The sequence below is a fragment of the Exophiala mesophila genome (genome assembly GCF_000836275.1).
Source record: "Exophiala mesophila strain CBS 40295 unplaced genomic scaffold supercont1.1, whole genome shotgun sequence".
Lineage (NCBI taxonomy): Eukaryota > Fungi > Ascomycota > Eurotiomycetes > Chaetothyriales > Herpotrichiellaceae > Exophiala > Exophiala mesophila.
Genome location: NW_015622504.1, coordinates 3,046,009 through 3,063,457, shown reverse-complemented (window position 1 = coordinate 3,063,457; position 17,449 = coordinate 3,046,009). Strand labels below are relative to the sequence as shown.

General features: G+C 51.1%; 6 protein-coding genes across 7 annotated transcripts; 1 reads left to right on the top strand and 5 right to left on the bottom strand.

Moving 5' to 3' along the window:
- The first annotated feature begins 428 nt into the window (after window positions 1–428).
- Window positions 429–2,593, top strand: PV10_00981 (uncharacterized protein). The gene has a single exon (XM_016365130.1). It carries the CDS (start codon window positions 1,311–1,313, stop codon window positions 2,283–2,285), a length of 975 nt encoding a protein of 324 aa, XP_016228779.1. The 5' UTR covers window positions 429–1,310; the 3' UTR covers window positions 2,286–2,593.
- PV10_00980 lies at window positions 2,553–6,217 on the bottom strand. 2 transcript variants are annotated; one of them, XM_016365128.1, is made up of 4 exons: window positions 5,129–6,217; window positions 4,410–4,997; window positions 4,214–4,323; window positions 2,553–4,147 (listed from the first exon to the last, which is right to left on the bottom strand). In XM_016365128.1, exons 1-4 carry the CDS (start codon window positions 5,975–5,977, stop codon window positions 3,901–3,903), a joined length of 1,794 nt encoding a protein of 597 aa, XP_016228777.1. In that variant the 5' UTR covers window positions 5,978–6,217; the 3' UTR covers window positions 2,553–3,900. The 2 variants fall into 2 exon arrangements, with proteins under 2 accessions (XP_016228777.1, XP_016228778.1); XM_016365129.1 differs by having other exon boundaries at window positions 2,553–4,323.
- A 296-nt stretch (window positions 6,218–6,513) lies between these two features.
- PV10_00979 (uncharacterized protein) lies at window positions 6,514–7,983 on the bottom strand. Its single transcript, XM_016365127.1, has one exon. It carries the CDS (start codon window positions 7,763–7,765, stop codon window positions 6,635–6,637), a length of 1,131 nt encoding a protein of 376 aa, XP_016228776.1. The 5' UTR covers window positions 7,766–7,983; the 3' UTR covers window positions 6,514–6,634.
- Window positions 7,984–10,163: 2,180 nt separating this feature from the next.
- PV10_00978 (uncharacterized protein) lies at window positions 10,164–11,663 on the bottom strand (the record flags this gene model as incomplete). Its single annotated transcript, XM_016365126.1, has 1 exon — window positions 10,164–11,663. One exon carries the CDS (start codon window positions 11,661–11,663, stop codon window positions 10,164–10,166), a length of 1,500 nt encoding a protein of 499 aa, XP_016228775.1.
- Window positions 11,664–12,197: 534 nt separating this feature from the next.
- Window positions 12,198–13,774, bottom strand: PV10_00977 (uncharacterized protein; the record flags this gene model as incomplete). Its single annotated transcript, XM_016365125.1, has 3 exons — window positions 12,198–13,391; window positions 13,441–13,541; window positions 13,594–13,774. The coding sequence occupies 3 exons, from the start codon at window positions 13,772–13,774 to the stop codon at window positions 12,198–12,200; spliced, it is 1,476 nt and encodes a 491-aa protein (XP_016228774.1).
- Window positions 13,775–15,979: 2,205 nt separating this feature from the next.
- Window positions 15,980–17,365, bottom strand: PV10_00976 (uncharacterized protein). Its single transcript, XM_016365124.1, has one exon. The coding sequence runs from the start codon at window positions 17,058–17,060 to the stop codon at window positions 16,182–16,184; it is 879 nt and encodes a 292-aa protein (XP_016228773.1). The 5' UTR covers window positions 17,061–17,365; the 3' UTR covers window positions 15,980–16,181.
- Between the last annotated feature and the right edge of the window lie 84 nt (window positions 17,366–17,449).

The following is a 17,449-nucleotide window of genomic DNA, read 5'->3' as shown; positions in this document are numbered from 1 at the left end:
CACCTTCCTTCGAGGTGCCTTACCCAATACGCTCGGCGGCGGCGGACGAAGACAACGTGAACTGGGCTCGGGGTCTAAGTGACTGCGCCTTGCCGGAGTTTGGAATTTGAGTCGATCTGACTGTTCTAGGAGTAAGGTGCCATGTTTTTGGTAATCAGAAATCAAAGTTTTGTCAAATACGGTGAGGATCTGATGCGTCAAGACGGCCTTGGGGAGATGAACGGCGACTCCTTTGTGCCCACAGAAAGTGTATCGGGGAGTTGTTGAAGCCCGGAAGCGTCTGGTTGTCTTTCACCGCCAAGCCAAGCCGATCGTTGTGCATGCCTGATTCGCCAGGCACGTCTTGCATACGGAGTACTATGAGCAAAATGAATGACTCTTTCTACCAGGAAATCCCAAGTTCAACATCGTCTTATTTTAGAGCAACAGCTGTCGCCAAGCTTATGGAATTTAGGCACAGACGTTCGCCTTCCTCATTCCAACTTGAAAACCTTAGGCGCCATCCCCACAAATCAAATACAGGACAGAAGGCATCCTCTGTCTCTGATCCCCACAAATGTGTGAGATCTAGCATCCATCATCCCTCAGGTTCCAGGGCTTCCTAGACGGCCTTGGAGTGACTGGTCCAGATGAGTCATGGGGTGAGATGATATGACCACATCATTCATTACTGTCGTCCATGGTAGTCATGGGGACCTTCTTCCCTCCTGGTCACATGGCCACTTCCTTCCTGCCTGGGGAACTCTGGTACGGAAACTAAAGTCCGTGATGGCTCCGAGAGCCGACTTTGTCCAGGCAGGCGGAAATATTAGGCAGCACCAAAATGCCTTTGAGCCACAGAAGGTGGTGCCTTGTCGGACTCACAGTCTTTTCTATTGAGATATGAGCACCCAGCTTCTCCATATTAAAGTGTGTGGGCCGAGGGGCCTTGCTGACCTACGAATGGTCTCGATGTGGCGGCGCTGTGCCTGGGTACCCATCGTTTCAGGCCTCGCCACACATGAGTACGTTATTCCCCATTGACCTATTGACTCGAGCCCATCCGCCTTCCCACCCTTCTTCCCACCCTCCTGACAGAGTCAATGACTCTTGTACCGGTTTGGAAGGCCCTCAGCCTTGCTTTCACGGGCCGTGGCTCGCGCACTCGAGCCAAACAGGCCAAACGATAAGAACCGGGGGGGCCGCTCTGACTTCGTTCGCCTTCTGACTGGTACCTACCTTACATTAAAGCCTTGCCTCGACCTTCACTCACTCTTCTCCCCCATCACCTCTTTATATCACTCGACACTTCAACTCGACCGCTCGTCGCTATGATTATGAAATCTAATATCCAATATCCAATCTCTCCGCCCAGTGAACGGAGCTTGTTACCAGCGCGCACCATCCTCGAGACCAAGCTGATACCTCCGACCATGCCGGACGAGCATGTACCCGTCACCTCGATACCACCAAATATTCCAAGGGCAATCCACGCTATCCGCCGCAACCGGTCGCCTCCGCGCAACGAAAACAACGAGATGTTCTGTGACCACGTCGCCTGCCAGGGCAAGGACCAGACCTTTAGAAGGGTGTGCGAGTGGAATAAACACATGGACAGACACGAGAGACCGTATGTATGTCGCGAGTCCGGGTGCGAACTCACATTGGGCTTCACCTACTCAGGAGGCCTTCTTCGCCATCAGCGAGAGGTGCACCGGATGCATCTATCGACTAAACAGCGACTGTACTGTCCATTTCCCAATTGTAATCGAAGCTCCGGCACGGGATTCACTCGGAGAGAGAATCTTGAGGAACACAAGCGGAGGAGGCACTTGGAGGAAATCTCAACACGGCAAACACATCAAGCGTCGCCCTCATCGTCGCCTGTAACAACAACAATCATCGATCGACCAGGCTCTGCTGCTGCGCCTACAAACCTAACCACCCTGACACGACAACCATCCGCCAAGCGAAGACGACTCTCGGTGACAGGGCCATCGCCTTCGGCCAGGCAGCAAGAAATCAAGCCTCGGGTGGCAACCATGGCTGGCGTCCCATTAGAGGACCAGGACGGGAACCGGGACCTGCCGCAAGCAGCAGACGTCGAGGGTGATTTGGTCCAGTCTCTTCGAGCCGAGATCCGTCAAAGAGAAGAAGTCATCCGCCAGAGGGACGATTTCATCCATCACCAAACCAATGAATTGCAACGCCTACAAGCCCTGTTACGCGATTTGCCTACTCAACGCATCTACGCCATCACAAGCGTCCTACAGCCGGGCATGCCTCCAGGAGGGACCCGGGGGTAAAAGTGGGATGGCATGGGATTTTTCGTCATTTTTCTTTTTTGTCGATCATGCATTGGTTTTCTTTATGGGCTTGGAAAGGGGGCACGGGGGAGAGGGAATTTGGCAGGAATAGATTGCAATGGGATTGGATGGTGATTGGGATGGGAGGCAAATCGTTACTCGATCATACATGTATCCATCATCAACTACGAGTTTCTTTGGTCTTTGCTTCGCCAGCGACACTCTACTACGAAACGAACGTCATGAAATAGGAGCCTATAGTTGCTACCTAGGTCTTGGTACCTTACACTACCGCCACTCATAATAATACTTGTTTAATCATAGTCAAGTTACACAAGTCGGCCATTCCGGTCCTCAACTCGACTCCATTCATTATCTCTTGGTTTGCCCATTCATCTAAAACGAAGCGAACAGGCGAAGGCAAAGCAGCACAAAGGCAGGCATCAACCATGATCTATGGTGGTCCCCAGCCCTGTGGCCCTCCAGTAGAGCACGCAAGTACAGTACATATGTAGATCTAGCATATCCAGCAAACCTTTAGTCAAGGCACCAGCCCCAGAACCAATGACCAGACATCTTGTCTGTGCAAAAGTTCCTGTTTCTTGCATGCGAAAATCTTGGAAAAAAGGTACAAAGGACAGGTCACCACGATTACCCAGGTATTCGCCTCTTTGGTGTGGATTCCCCAGAGACTAGACTCGCAAGAGAAGACTGCAGAACACGCACGAACGCGCAATTCAAGACTTTCAGGCATGCGTGTCCCTGTCCTTGTCCTTTGTCGAAGAAAGAGCGAATTATCGCCACGTCCAATGAGTAAAAGTACTCGTCATTTGGGAACCAAAGTCAAGGGTTTTGGTGCCTGAGGCATTTCACCCCTGTAACGGTTGGTTTGATTGGTTCAGGAGACTCTGTGCCAAGATCGCCTAGACCACTCTAAATTGTCCTGTCTGTGTCAGATCGACCGCCACGTGACCATCCAGAGTGGGATATTTGATGCGAAGACATTCGTACTCCGTACTTTGTATGACACAGCGTGACAGCATAGCCACTGCCACTGGTCATGTGACTGATTGACGTTGTAATATTCAAAGGCCACACAGCCACATAGCCACATAGCCGCCACATAGCCGCCACACAGCTATACGAGTAAACGACAAGGAGAACAGTTGTATCCCCTGGGTACACACACACACACACCTCGGTCGACTCGACGCGTCAGCACCCTTGGGGGCCTTTTGTACGTTGGTTTGTCCCTTTTGCTGGCCACCAGTGCAACCATACCAAGGAAAGTGCCCATGTGTGCATGGTTATTCGGGTTTCGTGTCCCTGGTCTTGTCTTGACAATTGTCATCCTTTCAGCTTGGTCGGATGGGTTTTGATCACGCTTCTCGGTTATTGGCGGCTTGGGTCTGGATGCCTCTTCGTCCTGGGGCAGGGCGGATTTGTTTGGCGTAGGAGGCTGGGGCCGTTCAAGTCGACTCCTTTTGTGCTTATAGTGATCCTTGAGTGTCGTGCTCGTGGCCTGAAGGGGCCAGGTATCCAGCTATGCACAGCTGCTGGTCCCTCCCTAGCCGCATCTGGTAGTACAGTAATTTTGCTTGTCGTGATCGATTGTTCAATCGTGGACCCTGATCCTGCCAGAGAGCTCTGGGAAGGCTTCGATGAAGCTGTTGCCGACACTCCAATTCTCGTATCGACTCGCATGGTCAATGAAGTCATTGGACAACCTTTTCAACCCCGTCAGCGGATCTTGCTCGACCGCGGCATCCGTGCCATGTGGCCAATTGACACTCCAGGATGCTTTGATGAGTTCTGACAGCCAGTCTCGAAGTTGGAAGATGACTGCGTCTCGGATGGGGCCGCTGTTTTCAACACAGTCAGTTTGAGATATCCCAACATCTCGCCTACCAAAATTCCATCTCACTCACATTGGGATCGTCTCGATCGCTGCGATATGTGGTATCATTCGTTGTGATGGTGTCGGTTTCATCATATCCGGGATCTTTTGGTAATTGGCAAGTGTTGGTGACAATACCCACTGTAGCAAAGACTCATGTTAGCAAGGAATACTTCATAATCCTCCTCCTCGTCGTCGGCCATCCATGGTTCTGGTTCATGACCTACCCGCATCATCAATGTCAAGCACATGACACTCGCCAGCCTCACACGACCATCGACTTCGACGAAACTCCGCCAGATTTCACATGCCCACGAGGCACAATCCCACGGATCATTCGGCTCGCGGTTCCTGAAAAACAAATCGACGGGGATATGAGCAGTCGAACCCAGCAGTTGCGATACAGGAGTGCCCTGCTGAATCATAAAGCGAGCCCCTCGCACGTAGTCGGTGTACATGTTGCTCAGGTACGAGTCATCCGGCACCAACAACGGTTGTACCAAGTGCACGGGAATGCGCAGGTTTGTGATTCCATCCTCTCGAGTGATGGACAAGTCCCAGCTGCTTGCAATAAATGGACTCTGGGCCGGGATATTAGACATCTCGACATAAGGCAACAGTGGCGCAGCAGAGTCCTTGAGTTCTTTCATCATGTCGCTGTGTGTCGCGAACTTGAACTCATCCTTATCCTGACCTCGATCACCTGTCATTGCGCCGAGTGAAGGTGCGCCGAGTGAAGGTACGCCTTCCCGGTTCATGAATGAGATACCTGTGTCGGTGGAGAATCGTCTCTGAAAGGTGCCGCCTAGACTTGGCTAGTGTGTATGTTAGTGATTGCATAGACTTTATGCTGAAATTGAAGAGGAAAATGCAGCTAGAGACACTCGACGGCGGTGGATGTGACGAAATGTCATCACCCTGATATGCCGTGAATGCGCCAACATACCCGTTCTGGTGAATCCATCTCTTGATCTTGCGAACGTAGATGTAAAGCGGGGTGCCACGTAGCCCTTTCAACGTATGTTGGTGCCGTAGCAACGCTGGCGAAATGATTCGACTGTCCGGGCAATGTAGGGTTTCGGTCGGGAGGAGAGAGACTGTCGCTAGCCTGGGATTTGGCGAAGCCGTGAAGCATTCTTTCGGCTTCGGGCATGGTTGCGGCTTTGAGCTTTTCGAGGAAGGCCCAGAGCTGAGGAGACCCTTCCTCAGACTCTTCGCTCTTGATCGGTTCATGCGTTTGATAATGCAAATGCGACTCTTTGGCAGCAAATTCAGTAGAGACAGATGTTGGATCACTGTGGAACTTTGTTGCCCCCAAGGCTGGGCGCGGTCCGGATTGTGATGAACTACCACCGTCGTCGAGGTTCATTTTGCTGTCTTGGCCAGGTTCATCACTGGTGCGCAAACTCTGTAGTCGCTGAGAAGCCTCCAAAATATCCTCGTTAGTCGCACCGTCACGAATGAAACGAACCAATTCTTCCGACTGTGGCCCATCCCTGATGCCGTCGATGAGATCGTTGAGGCCATCTTGGAACGACTTGGATTCGTCAATGGTGCGCTGCAAGGCCGCTCGGCGTCGCATGTCCAGAGACAGGTCAATGATACATTCCGTGTTCAAAGACTCGCACAACTGACAAGGCGGAGGGCCTCCGGTGCATTTAGTTTTTCGCTTCTTGCAGGCTTCACAAGCCGCTGAGATACGGGCATTGGACTGCCGCTTCTTACTGGACGTCGGTTTGGGCGGTTGGTCTCCTTGGGCCGGTTTCAAAGGCCGTGCTTGTGATTGGGAAGGCATCGCTGCAGCGACGATAAGGGCATGCTTTTAGCCCACGACGCGAATAATGATCGTCCGATCCCAAGATCGAGGTGAGACCCTGCTCAGCTTCTCTTGGAAACGCTCGGGCCTAAGCCGAGCGAGGAATCTTCTTTGTGTTTAAACAACAATGATGAGGGGGGGGTTAAAGGTGGCGTGGTGGGAAAAAAAGTGGAAGAAGGAGGGATCGCTGAGGGTGGCCGGGGTTGCAACTAATAAATCGATAAAGTGAAGTGATGATCACTCTGGGCATTTGGTGAGGCACGCCAGACTAAGGTAAGGTAACTTAGGAACTCTACTTCCGTTGCCGTCGACTGGTCCGCTGGCCATCCACAAGTAATGGGAATTGATGGGCGATCTCGACCACAAAAAATCTCCGCTGACATCGATTTACATCGATTTACAACCTCGGCGATCAACGTTTGAATAAGCTTTTAGAATTCATCGAATTGCAAGAATTGGACAAGAGGATCTCACCAGATTCATAATCTCGCATGAGTTGTCGTTTGTGAGACACTATTATCTACCTGATGCCTGAGGACTCTCAAAGTACGTCTAGATACGAGTCTTCTTCAACTCGTCATAAATAACCATCGAATTGAATCACCAATCAACCCACTTGTCGTCATCTCGGTGATGCTACAACCCCGCGAGAGCGCCACGTGCTGTTTTGGATGCTGCATCAACTCTCCATTCACCAGACCCTTTGCCTTGATAGGTCCATGGCTCCTGTAGTACGCGATTGATACTATCTTCGAGGGCTTGTCTGACTCCCTCCACGTGGACATCGTCCATGTGGAATTCACGCAGATTGCCTATGCTAGCCAATGCCGCCACGTTGTGGGCTATTAATCTCCACGACGTATCACATTCATTCCAGGGATCGTTGATGTCAAAATGACCCCCGGCGGCTTCGATCTCGTCATGCAGGACGGTGCTCTCTGGACTGGGGCAGATCTTGATAAATAAACGTCGAAGGTTGGTCATCTTTCGAATGCACTTGAGTACCTCCTCAACATGATTGTAGAATGGAAAAATGGCCACAAACTCGAATTCTTCTAGCTTTGCAAACATTTGATCACCAGCAATTGACTGGTGGAAGTGAAGTGCAGATAGAATCGATGGTGTACGTCGGAAAAAATACTCATACGTTGTGTATGCCAGAACACTGGAGCCTTCATTAACGAGGGCTCTTGTCCAAGGACGAGCCGTCAACAGGTTGGGAAGGTTGTCATAATCAATCTTGCAGCGTGATGCTTCTGCAGACTGATCGAGACTGAGGATCTGAAATGGCATGTTGAACGCCCATGCATCGTTGCTCCAGGTCGGGTTTCCGGCGAGTTCGGCAAAGATGGACGGCGCTGCAATGATGGTGAAGCGGGTTGCTGTAACTTCGTTCAACAGCCTGGCCCACCATGCCGGATGGATGTGGTTGTAATGGCCAAGGACGATAGCGACAACACTGACCACCCTGTGACTGAGCTGGTTTTGGTTCAGAAAGGCGATAAAGTCGCTAAGTCGTAATGGATTGACCTTGACATGTTTGAAAAGATCTGGGAGAGCTGTCGAACGAAGCAATGAGCATGTTGTTGAGACATGTTTCAGGCTAGCATCAGCAGGCACTGTTCGAGGCAATTTGGTTGTCGGGCTGATGTCGTCGTTCTGCAGAAGCGGCTTTTCTCGAATCCTTTGGTCAAAAGGACTAGGTTGGTCGAGAAAAGAGATTATTTTGGCCAGGATCTCATTTGGAAGGTCGAGCAATTCCATCATGCAGCGTCATTAGCAAAGAGACCTCATGTCTTTGTAGCTACCTGTCGCTCGACCTCGTCGTGTCTGAGCCTGGTTCCTAGATGACCCAAGTGAATCGTTCTAGATGTCTGATGTGGCTCTAGCAAAGTCGACATTTGTCAACAGCCAGTAGATTCGATCAACGTATGAACAAATGACCTAATCCCATCAAGAGTCAGACACTCATCAAAAAGAGCAACTCTTTGAAGGTGATATCCAGATATTGATGCCAGTCCAACATATTCTGTCGCTTCCTGACATTGCGTCAGACCTGGAGTATATGTTCCACCGTATTGCGGGGTACAGATCACGTGGTCGAGATTGAACCTCAACTCAAAATTTCGCTTACAGTCACGTGTATCTCCCTCCCCACCTCGAGTTCAACCTCAGGACCTCGTTCAATCCTGGGATCCATGGTATGGATCCATGGATCCGTAAGTCTTCATATCCGCATCCACTACTACTGGCACTGATACTGGTCCCTCAAATTTTCATCCAATTGACTCCTCGGGTCTCCACGTCAACGTCATGGTTTCCTCCTCTTCTAGTGCCAAACCACCTCGCTTTCTTCTGTGGACCATTGGTGACCATACTAACACTTCGGAATATTCCCACAATCTCATGGGGGACTTGTCGGGCTGAGCCATGTAGCTCGGATCAACACAACAATGATTACCCCTGTGGACTTGACTTGACTTCAACCGCGGGGAAGGTTCTCTCGGACACGGCCACTGGTCCTAATAGCCTTGTAAGCGGGGATTTTGTCTCTGGTCAGGCAAATTTTTCCTCTTTCCATTGTGTCTCCTTTCAGCATCCCGCTACTGTTGAAATTCGTAGGTTTTCTGCATTCCAGCATTGTCCGTTTGATTGTTGAAGGTCAACCTCGAGATAGTCACGTGTTTTGACAAAGTCTTGTTCTCCCAAACGCACCAAATATCCCAAAACCAAGACCAACCATGGCCGCTCGTCACAGCTGTCCGCCATTCCGTGCCGAACATCTGGGTTCTTTGCTGCGCACGGAAAAGCTTCTCGACACCCGTCACGCATGGGAAGCCGGCAAAGCGACTGAGGCTGACTTGACGGCCGTTGAGGACACTGATGTGACAGAGATCGTAAAGACCCAGCTCGACCTAGGGTATCATGGCATTACCGATGGCGAATATCGCCGTCACATGTTCTGGGGTTCTTTCTGGCCCGGTCTCGAGGGCATGACTGAGATTGCAGTCCCAGACCCAGACCTCTTCCGCATGTACATCCCAGACATTGCTGCTTTCACAGAGGCTGGCTATAAGCCCGGTGAGACCGTGCTGTGCACTGGTAAAATCAAGCACAAGGGCAGCACCTATACCGCCCAGTTGGAATATCTCCAGAAGCAGGTACCTAAGTCCAAGTGGAAGGATCTCAAGTTGACCCTCGCCGCACCCAACTGGTACCATCTGCGCTACAAGGACGGGAAGGCTTATCCCAAGGATGTCTACAAGAATGACGACGAATACTTTGCCGACATCGCAGAGGCTTATCAGGATGAATTAAAAATTCTCTATGAGCACGGGTTGAGAAATGTTCAGTTTGACGACCCTAACCTCGCATGTACGTGATGCCTAGTTGGCTCCCCCCCCCTGATGTGGTCTTCTCTTCCTCCTCGTCTTCACCTGATTTTAACCTTGTCGTCACAGACTTCTGCTCAGAGGCTATGCTTGCGGGCTGGGAAAAGGACACCTCAAATACATACACCACGGACGAGCTTTTGGCAAAGTACATTGATTTGTACAATGCATGTGTGGCCAAGATCCCGTCAGACATGCACGTCGGCGTGCATCTGTGCCGTGGCAATTTCGTCAACTCGCGACATTTCTCCGAGGGCGGGTACGACCGTATTGCGACCCTGCTGTTCCAGAAACTCAACATGCACACCTACTACCTCGAGTACGACACTCCACGTTCCGGCGGCTTTGAGCCACTGCAGTATCTGCCCAAGAACAAGAACGTCATCCTCGGCGTGGTGACGAGCAAGTTCCCCACGATGGAAGATGAGAATGAGATGGTCGCCCGCGTCAAGGAGGCGGCTAAGTGGATCGCTAAGGGGTCAGGCGAGACCGAAGAGGAAGCCCTCGCCAGATGTGGCGTCTCTCCCCAGTGTGGATTCGCCAGTCATAGTAGCGGGAACGCTGTCAAGCATCAAGACATGATAAACAAGTTGAAGTTGGTGAGGAAGATTGCAGACACTATCTGGCCTGGTCAGCCCTGAAGCCCCAGGGCTGTGCAACACGGTGAGGCTCCCGTGCCAACGCCAGGAGAGCTCCCAGTAAGAGGTAAAAGCAAGAAAAATCACACACCATAAATTATTTGTACGTCCGCTTCTCGTTTCAATTCTCTCGGTTCATTCAGCGAGCTTCGTGTGCTCGAATGCCGCATTTCCTCGAGGTGCGCCCTGCCTCTGGTATGGAACTTCATTGGTGAATTCGTCAATAGCAAAATCCGCTATCTTGATAGGAACTTTTTGAGCCAGTCGTCCATTGGTGAAGAACAGCTCGTCCGAAGCCAAGCCGTAGTCACCGTGAGCCCCTTCCATGTGTCGGAGGAGAAATACAGCGATACGTTCAGTCTTGTTCCATAATGCCCAGGATGTCAGGATGTAATCCTCCGATGGAATACTCCCTATACTTGCCCTAACAAGCAGAGTCATGATCTCAGACGACTCCAGCCGGGGCAGTTGGGTAGCGAGATGGAAAAGTTCCAATGGTAGGAGATGGGTAAAGTGCGGAGGATTGTAGCAGACGGCAAAATATAGCTCCACCAGCACGAGCAATGCTTGCGTATTGAGGGTCCTGATTGCTGATGCCATCCCCTCGAAGAGAGCATCGATTGACATATGAATCCGGTTTTGCGCCTCCGGTAGAAAGCGTATGCTTTGACGCAGGAGCATCAGCAGCTCGAGCTTGGGTGTCGTCCACTCCGGACGGCCCGATATAATATGATCTGGCAAGCAGCGAGTATCGAGCACAGCTCTTGCGCTAACTGGACTTTTGATGAGAGGACGCCCCAACTTTGGATCGGGGTGCGGCTCATACTCCCATTCTATGATGCGACCGATAAAGCAGTCGTCTCCTCGAGGTTCCGCCGTTTCATACTTTGATTCCAAATGAAGTCTTTGTGGCGTAAGTGCATCAAAACTTAAACACCAGGGCTTTGCAAAAAAATGTTCTTCCATTACGGCTCGGTTTTCTGGGTCTGGTGGCAGGATGCACATTTCACAGAAGCTGGGTTGTTCTGCTGGTGGACAGAGTGACGTCCGCTCGTCAGGGTAAGGAAACTGAGCCCACTTCTTCGCCTCCCTATGCCATGCTTGAACCTGTACCAGTCGACTGATTACAGGTATACTTGCCTTCAACAGCCTGAGCGTGCACCACTGACAACGTAGAATTCCCTGCTGTAGTCGGACTCGGTCCTCCAACGGCAATGGTACGTACTGGGCTGGTAGAAAAACTTGTCTGTCCACAGGTCCAATGCCGTCGTCTGCAAAGAATGCGAAGGCAACCAGGGCAGCGTAGATCGACGGTTTCGACAAGGCAGCAGCAAGATGTGGCGACGCCCGTGCCATATTGGTCTCGAGCGCAAGGAAAAATATTTGGTGAATCAGTTCGACCGGCAAAGCTTCAAGAGGAGACAGTTGAGGTCTTGGAATGATGTCCAGTGTTTGCGTCGTCTGCTGGCTATGTAGGAGGCTTTCCTGTTGGATGCGAACATGTTGAGGAGGTTTGAGATTCGAACTGTGTTTCATTGGACGGCCGCGGCCTCGTTTTGCGGGTGATAGACCGTCGATGTTGGCATTTGGTGTAGCCTGGCCCTCGGCTGGCCTTTTCCGAGGCTTTAGCAACATCCTGATGACCTGAGCGAGCTCAGTGAGCGATCATGTGCTTATTGTTGGAGTTTGTAATTAGATGATGTTTTGGTCGGTGAAGAAAGATGTGATCAGAGGTAGAGCACTAGCCAATGTAAGTAGAGCATTCTTTTCAACTATCAAGGTTGTCAGACTTGTCTCTTTGACCCTGGATAGGAGCCAGGTCTTTGTCATTTACGTCATTCCAAATCTTTGCTAACATCAACCTCACCTTCTACACTTGAAGATCGAGAAAAGCGAAAGAGGGATTCTTGTGCTCACGTTGATCAGAGTCATCATAGTCATATCATCAATTCTTTGTTATTGAAGTGAACCTGGTAGGAAAATAGAGTCTATCATTTGCTATCTAGCCTGCAGGAACCACGTGACAATGTCCTAGCTCGGATCTGTACAAATCTCAAAAGTGTGATCTGATTGTTCCCGTCTGAGCCAAGTGGCTAACAGGTTGAAGATTGTTGGGGCGATGGCTTCCAATCTTGTTGCAACTGTTGTAAATCGAACGACAAGAGCAGTTCAAGTGGAGTAGATATATCTTGGGTTGTGCTCTCCCAATTCAGAAATCTCCTCTTCGGTCAAGCCTTCCATTCTCCAGTCTTCTTTGCCAGCGAGTTTCCTCGAGTTAGCTCTTCTCCAGTAGAACCAAATGAAGGTGTGGAGAGAAGCCTGGAGGCCGAGCAGGCCGATACTGGCGGCATAGCCTGGGATATAAGAAGGAGCATACTTGTTGCTGAACAGGAACGGGGCAGAAACGCCGGCAGCGTTGGCAATACTGAGTTGCATACCGCTGGAAACTGCTCGCTTGCCCCAACGAGGGTTGTTGGAGTTCAGCCATACCAAAGCACTACCAGCCGCGGTGAAGCATCCCATGCTGACGAAGAAGCAACCTGCAAAGCTGGTGGCGTTGTTGTAGTTGGAAACAAGTAGACAGTAGCCGATGATTGCGGTGATGCTAGCACCAACCACAAAGATTCCTCGTTGTTGGAGGCGGTCACTAGCCCAGGCGCAGGTCAGGTAGACAATGGCTCCAAGGGCGAATACAGGAATGGTTAAGGCCTGAACCTCAGCTGTGCTCCATGTTCCCAAGCCTCGGATGATGGTAGGCAAGAAGACACTGAAGCTGTAGACCATGGTGTTGATGGAGAATTGTCCAACCGAGAAGAGATATGTCTTCCAGTCTAGCAAGCCTGCCTTGACATCTTCCCAGTGGAGTTGTTGAGCCTTGCTGGTCGAACCAATCTCGGCTTCTCGGATGAGGATCATGTTTGCTTTATCTTCTTCGGTGAGGAATGAGGCTGTTTCGACGCTGTTGGGAAGGACAAATGGGACTAGAAAGGCAGTGAGGACGGTTGGGATGCCGTTGATCAGGATAATCCATCTCCAGGCTCTCCAGCCGGCAGCTCCGTCGATGAAGCCAATGGCATATGCAACGAAGCCACCGCAGGCGCCTGATGCTGCAGCCATGGAGAAAAAGTATGCGGTTCGAAGGGCAATGCTTCGCTTCGAATAGAAGATAGTCAGGTAGACGATGACTCCTGGGAAAAGGCCAGCCTCGAAAAGACCCAGAAGCAAACGACAGGCAATAAGAGCCCCGAGGTTGTTGACGAATGCAGTGAAAGTTGCAACGATACCCCACGCAAACATCAAGCCGGCGAGGTATCGAGCTGGCTGCAGTCTTTTGATGACCAGGTTGGAGGGTGCTTCAAAGATCTGGTAATCTGTCAGCGTGGGAAGGGAGGAGGAACGACGCATGGCTTACACAGTAGGTCACAAACAAGATCGAAACGGCCAGTTGGAATTGGTCACCCTGCATACCAAGATCTTCTTCGAGACCATAGAGACGAGCGTTGCCGATGTTGACTATAAAGAGTCAGCAATGTTCAATATAAGAATGAGAAGCATTCATTCATACCTCTGTCCATGAAGTTCATGAGATAAATCCACATCACCATAGGAATGATACGGATATCAAGCTTCCTCAATATCTTCTTCTCGGTCTCTAGGTCAACAACCCGTGGACCGGCATGGTTTTCGACCTCAACACCACCAATTGGGACACTGCCCCCCTTTTCGTTCTCCAAGTCTGAGTTCATGTTGAGTGGATTTCCCCGGAAAGAGTTGATCCTGTGGAGGGTCTGGAGTGGATGGAGAAAGAGCGATGGCTTCACGGGGGATCTACCTCGTCGAGGCGGGGAGGATGGACTTTCTTATAGACATATCTCTCTCGAGACTGCCATCTATATTCAAGATCTTCAGACGAATATCTTGGGGGTATCGCACCATCCTGGGGGGCGTGCAACATAGTGGACCAGCCAATATATCCGGGCACGACGAATCAGAATGCGAGAGGCGACATGAGATGATCGAAACAAGTGATATGTGGAAAATTCCACCATGCCAAACAACGTCTTCGAGATTTCTTGGATTATAGACCATGTAACCACAACCCCTGTCTAAGAGAGACCTGAAAACTGGGGAGAGACTTGGGGGTGGGGGGGAGAAACAGTACCATACCTGTAAACTTACAAAGAACTGAAGAGTCTCATCTTGTTGGGGAGGGGGGTTGTATTGTAAGATTGATCGGTCAGCGTTTCGGCGAGGCAAAAGCATCGCTCGCCGAAATTTGCTAGTCTAGCCCGAGCGCTTGAGGTTCGCAACGCGGGGAATGCTGGTATGATCTCAGGAGACATCAGACTTCGAGATTATTCTAGGTCGGTCCGTGATACCGTCTCCAGTTTCGGATCCGGAGGTGATGTGTGGTTGGCTGGCTTCTGGGAGTCAAGACTTGAAACCTGGAGATGTATTGAAGAATAAGACCTTGGCTTTCAAATCTCAGTACGGAGTAGTCCTGGCATGCCGGTCTAGGTAAACGGTCAGGGATCTAGCCGTAGCCGGAGGCGATGTACCATAGCCTGGTGATTGGGAGCGGAGTAAGTCCGCATGATGGTAGTTGTGTTCAGGGCCGTGTGTGGCTCGGACGAGAAGAAGATTGCAAGATGGAGGTTGGTCTGCCTTTGGAGTGATTTCCGCTCTTGGCATCTTGGTCCGCTCTTGGCGTCTTCCATTCAAGAATCCAGAAGACTTTGGCGTCTCCACGTATGTCGCAATATTTGCCCTGATTCGTGCACTTTGGAAACTCCGCGAATAGCCATTAAGTCTTGACCCGCGTCTCGGTGCTTGGAAACACTGCCTGAACCAGTTGACACAGTTGAGACACCAACACCTCCCATTCCCGGCTGGGCGAGATTTCCAGTCAAAGGGCTAAGGAGAGTGCTTGTTACGGGCAAAAACAGGACCGGCTGGCTATGGACGCCATGTCGAGAGGAAAGAATCTTGTCGTCATGCCACTTTGTCTAGCATTAGGTTGAGAGTCTTGGTCACCGGTAGATAAGATAGCGTTGGACGTCAAGGACGGATCTTGGGCTGACTGTATTAGTCTAACCTCGAACATTATGCTATCTCGGTGGTTCGACAACGCTGAAAGTTAGACAGGCTGTCACGACTGTGCAAGAATGGTCGATCACGCAAAATCGTACGATGGTTATGCCTGCACGAAGCATCTCGAACGGACCCGCCCGCCACACAGTCCACATGGTGACATGGTTATTGATGTGGAGAGGACTGCCGAGGTTTCGGAAGTTGGTACGGAAGACTGTGGATGGCGTGGACCGCGACAATGGTCTCAATGTAACACCAAGATTTATGATTGTGATCCAGCAAATCCATCAGATAGGAGATGGCTATGGATTTCATGAGGCGGTCGTGGCCGGCCCAAGCCGTGTCACGTTGGGAGGCGACTGCTGGCTGTTTGGGTGGGCCCCCAGCTTCGTGTCAGATCCTTCGATCGGCACAAGAACTGGCCAGAGGTGATATGCGGAGGCGTGATCTCTGCTGAGTACGAGTATGTACCGAGCTCATCCGGCTGGCAAAAGTACAGCTCCGCGCTCAATCTGAGTGCTAGATTTGTCGCCCAAGGTGGGTCGCATGCAAGCAAGGGGGCGCAAAGACGAGTCCATCTCGCTGATTCTTGCCGGACTCTGTGGTCACCTATTCACAGAGATGATGGCCTATATCGCTCCGAACCCTGGCGATCTTCAAAGGGAATAAACCTGATTCGTGTTGGACAGATTACATACAGGATCAACGTTGAACACGCGGCTGACCTGGGGATGGGACTTCCCATTCAACCCCGGCACGAGTCGGTGGAGATCCTAAGTGTTGATATATAAGCAAGGCACAATTTTGTGGTTGCGCGCGGAAGCAGATGAGTTTAGGATCTCAAAATCGAGGCTACATAAACATCTATATAGTCTGCAAACTTGCACGATCTCGCAGCTTGTGCCGAGAACCACTGCCACGGAGACAAATCTTTGTCGTCTGGTCCGACTGAGAACCAGTGGTCGATCAATCATGACCATCTTGATGATCCAAAAACAAGACAACCGCCCAACACCCAAGTCATTGTGCTGTAAGCCAAGCTAGCAAATTCTTCACGGGGCATCAATCATACTCTCTTCTTCGGTCATGACTGCCCCTTCGCTTGTCTCTTCCTCTGTCCCACTCTCTGTCCCTTCCTATGTCCCGGTTCCTGTCTCTGTCTCGACTATGGCTCGTTGATCTGTCGTTAGAATTTCTGTATTTTCTTTCCCATCGTTCTTGTTCTCGATCGCGTTTCTCTTCCCGCCACTTTCGATGTTTACCATAGTCTTTGCCACCGACCCAGCCCACCAGGGCGCCGCCAACTGTACCGAGACCTGGGAAGATCATATCACCGATGAGCCCACCACCGGCGGCCCCCAAGAGACCGTCCGCTTTGGTCGATCGTGAATTGTCAGAAACACGCCGCCCTCGAGTTTTGTGTTTCCTTCTATGCCGCTCTGGATCTGAGGCATACCCACCGTGAGGGGATACATCCGAGTATCGATGGTGGGAGGACGGTCGATACTGATGTGAGCTTAACGGCTGCTGCTGCGGTTGATATTGATAGTTCTGAGGAATATACTGTTGTTGGTAAGGCGCAAACTGTTGGCTCTGAGAAATCTGATAGTTAGGATTATTGAAAGAATATGGATCTGGTCGGGGTTGGCTTGGGTTGGAAGGTCGTTGCTGGCTCAAGGATGGTGTTGGGGTTGGCGCAAAGTGTACACTAGGCTTGGGTTGTTCATTGTTGAAGGGGTGATATGGGGGAGGAGGGTTCTGAGAATAGTCGGACTGGGGTTGTGTTTGTGGTTGTGCATGAGAGCCGCTCTGTTGCAAGATAGGATATGGCAAGTTGGGCTGCGACGAGGCTCTCTGTGGCCTAGCCGGAGGATAGAGGCTTGACGAGTGTTGCTGTAGCGGTGGTCTGGGACCAGTATCGTAGTAGGACGCAGCGGCCATGTCCAGCACACGAGTGTCGAAGACGAAGTTATCGTTGCACAGACACGAAGCGAAGAGATGCTGTGATTAACTTGGGCTCCTATCGTGAGCTTATAGCAGCAGCGAGGTTGGACTGCCCAGTGTCGAGTGGCTCATTAGGACTAAGTAGTAGGCTACCAGCGGCTGAAACTCCAAAATGCCTAAGTAGCGAACACGGCGAGGCTAACTGTTGCCACGCAGAGGAGAAATGAGGGATTGAGGAACATGATTGACAGGCGGACCAACAGTCACAAGCCCAGTCATGGAGTCATGGGGATGGTTTGCAGAGGAACGACGCCGTCGATGCCTAAGATCAAGGTTTGGTCAGTCTCTGGATCGTCTCTATGCGTTATGATTTGCGGGCCTGCGGC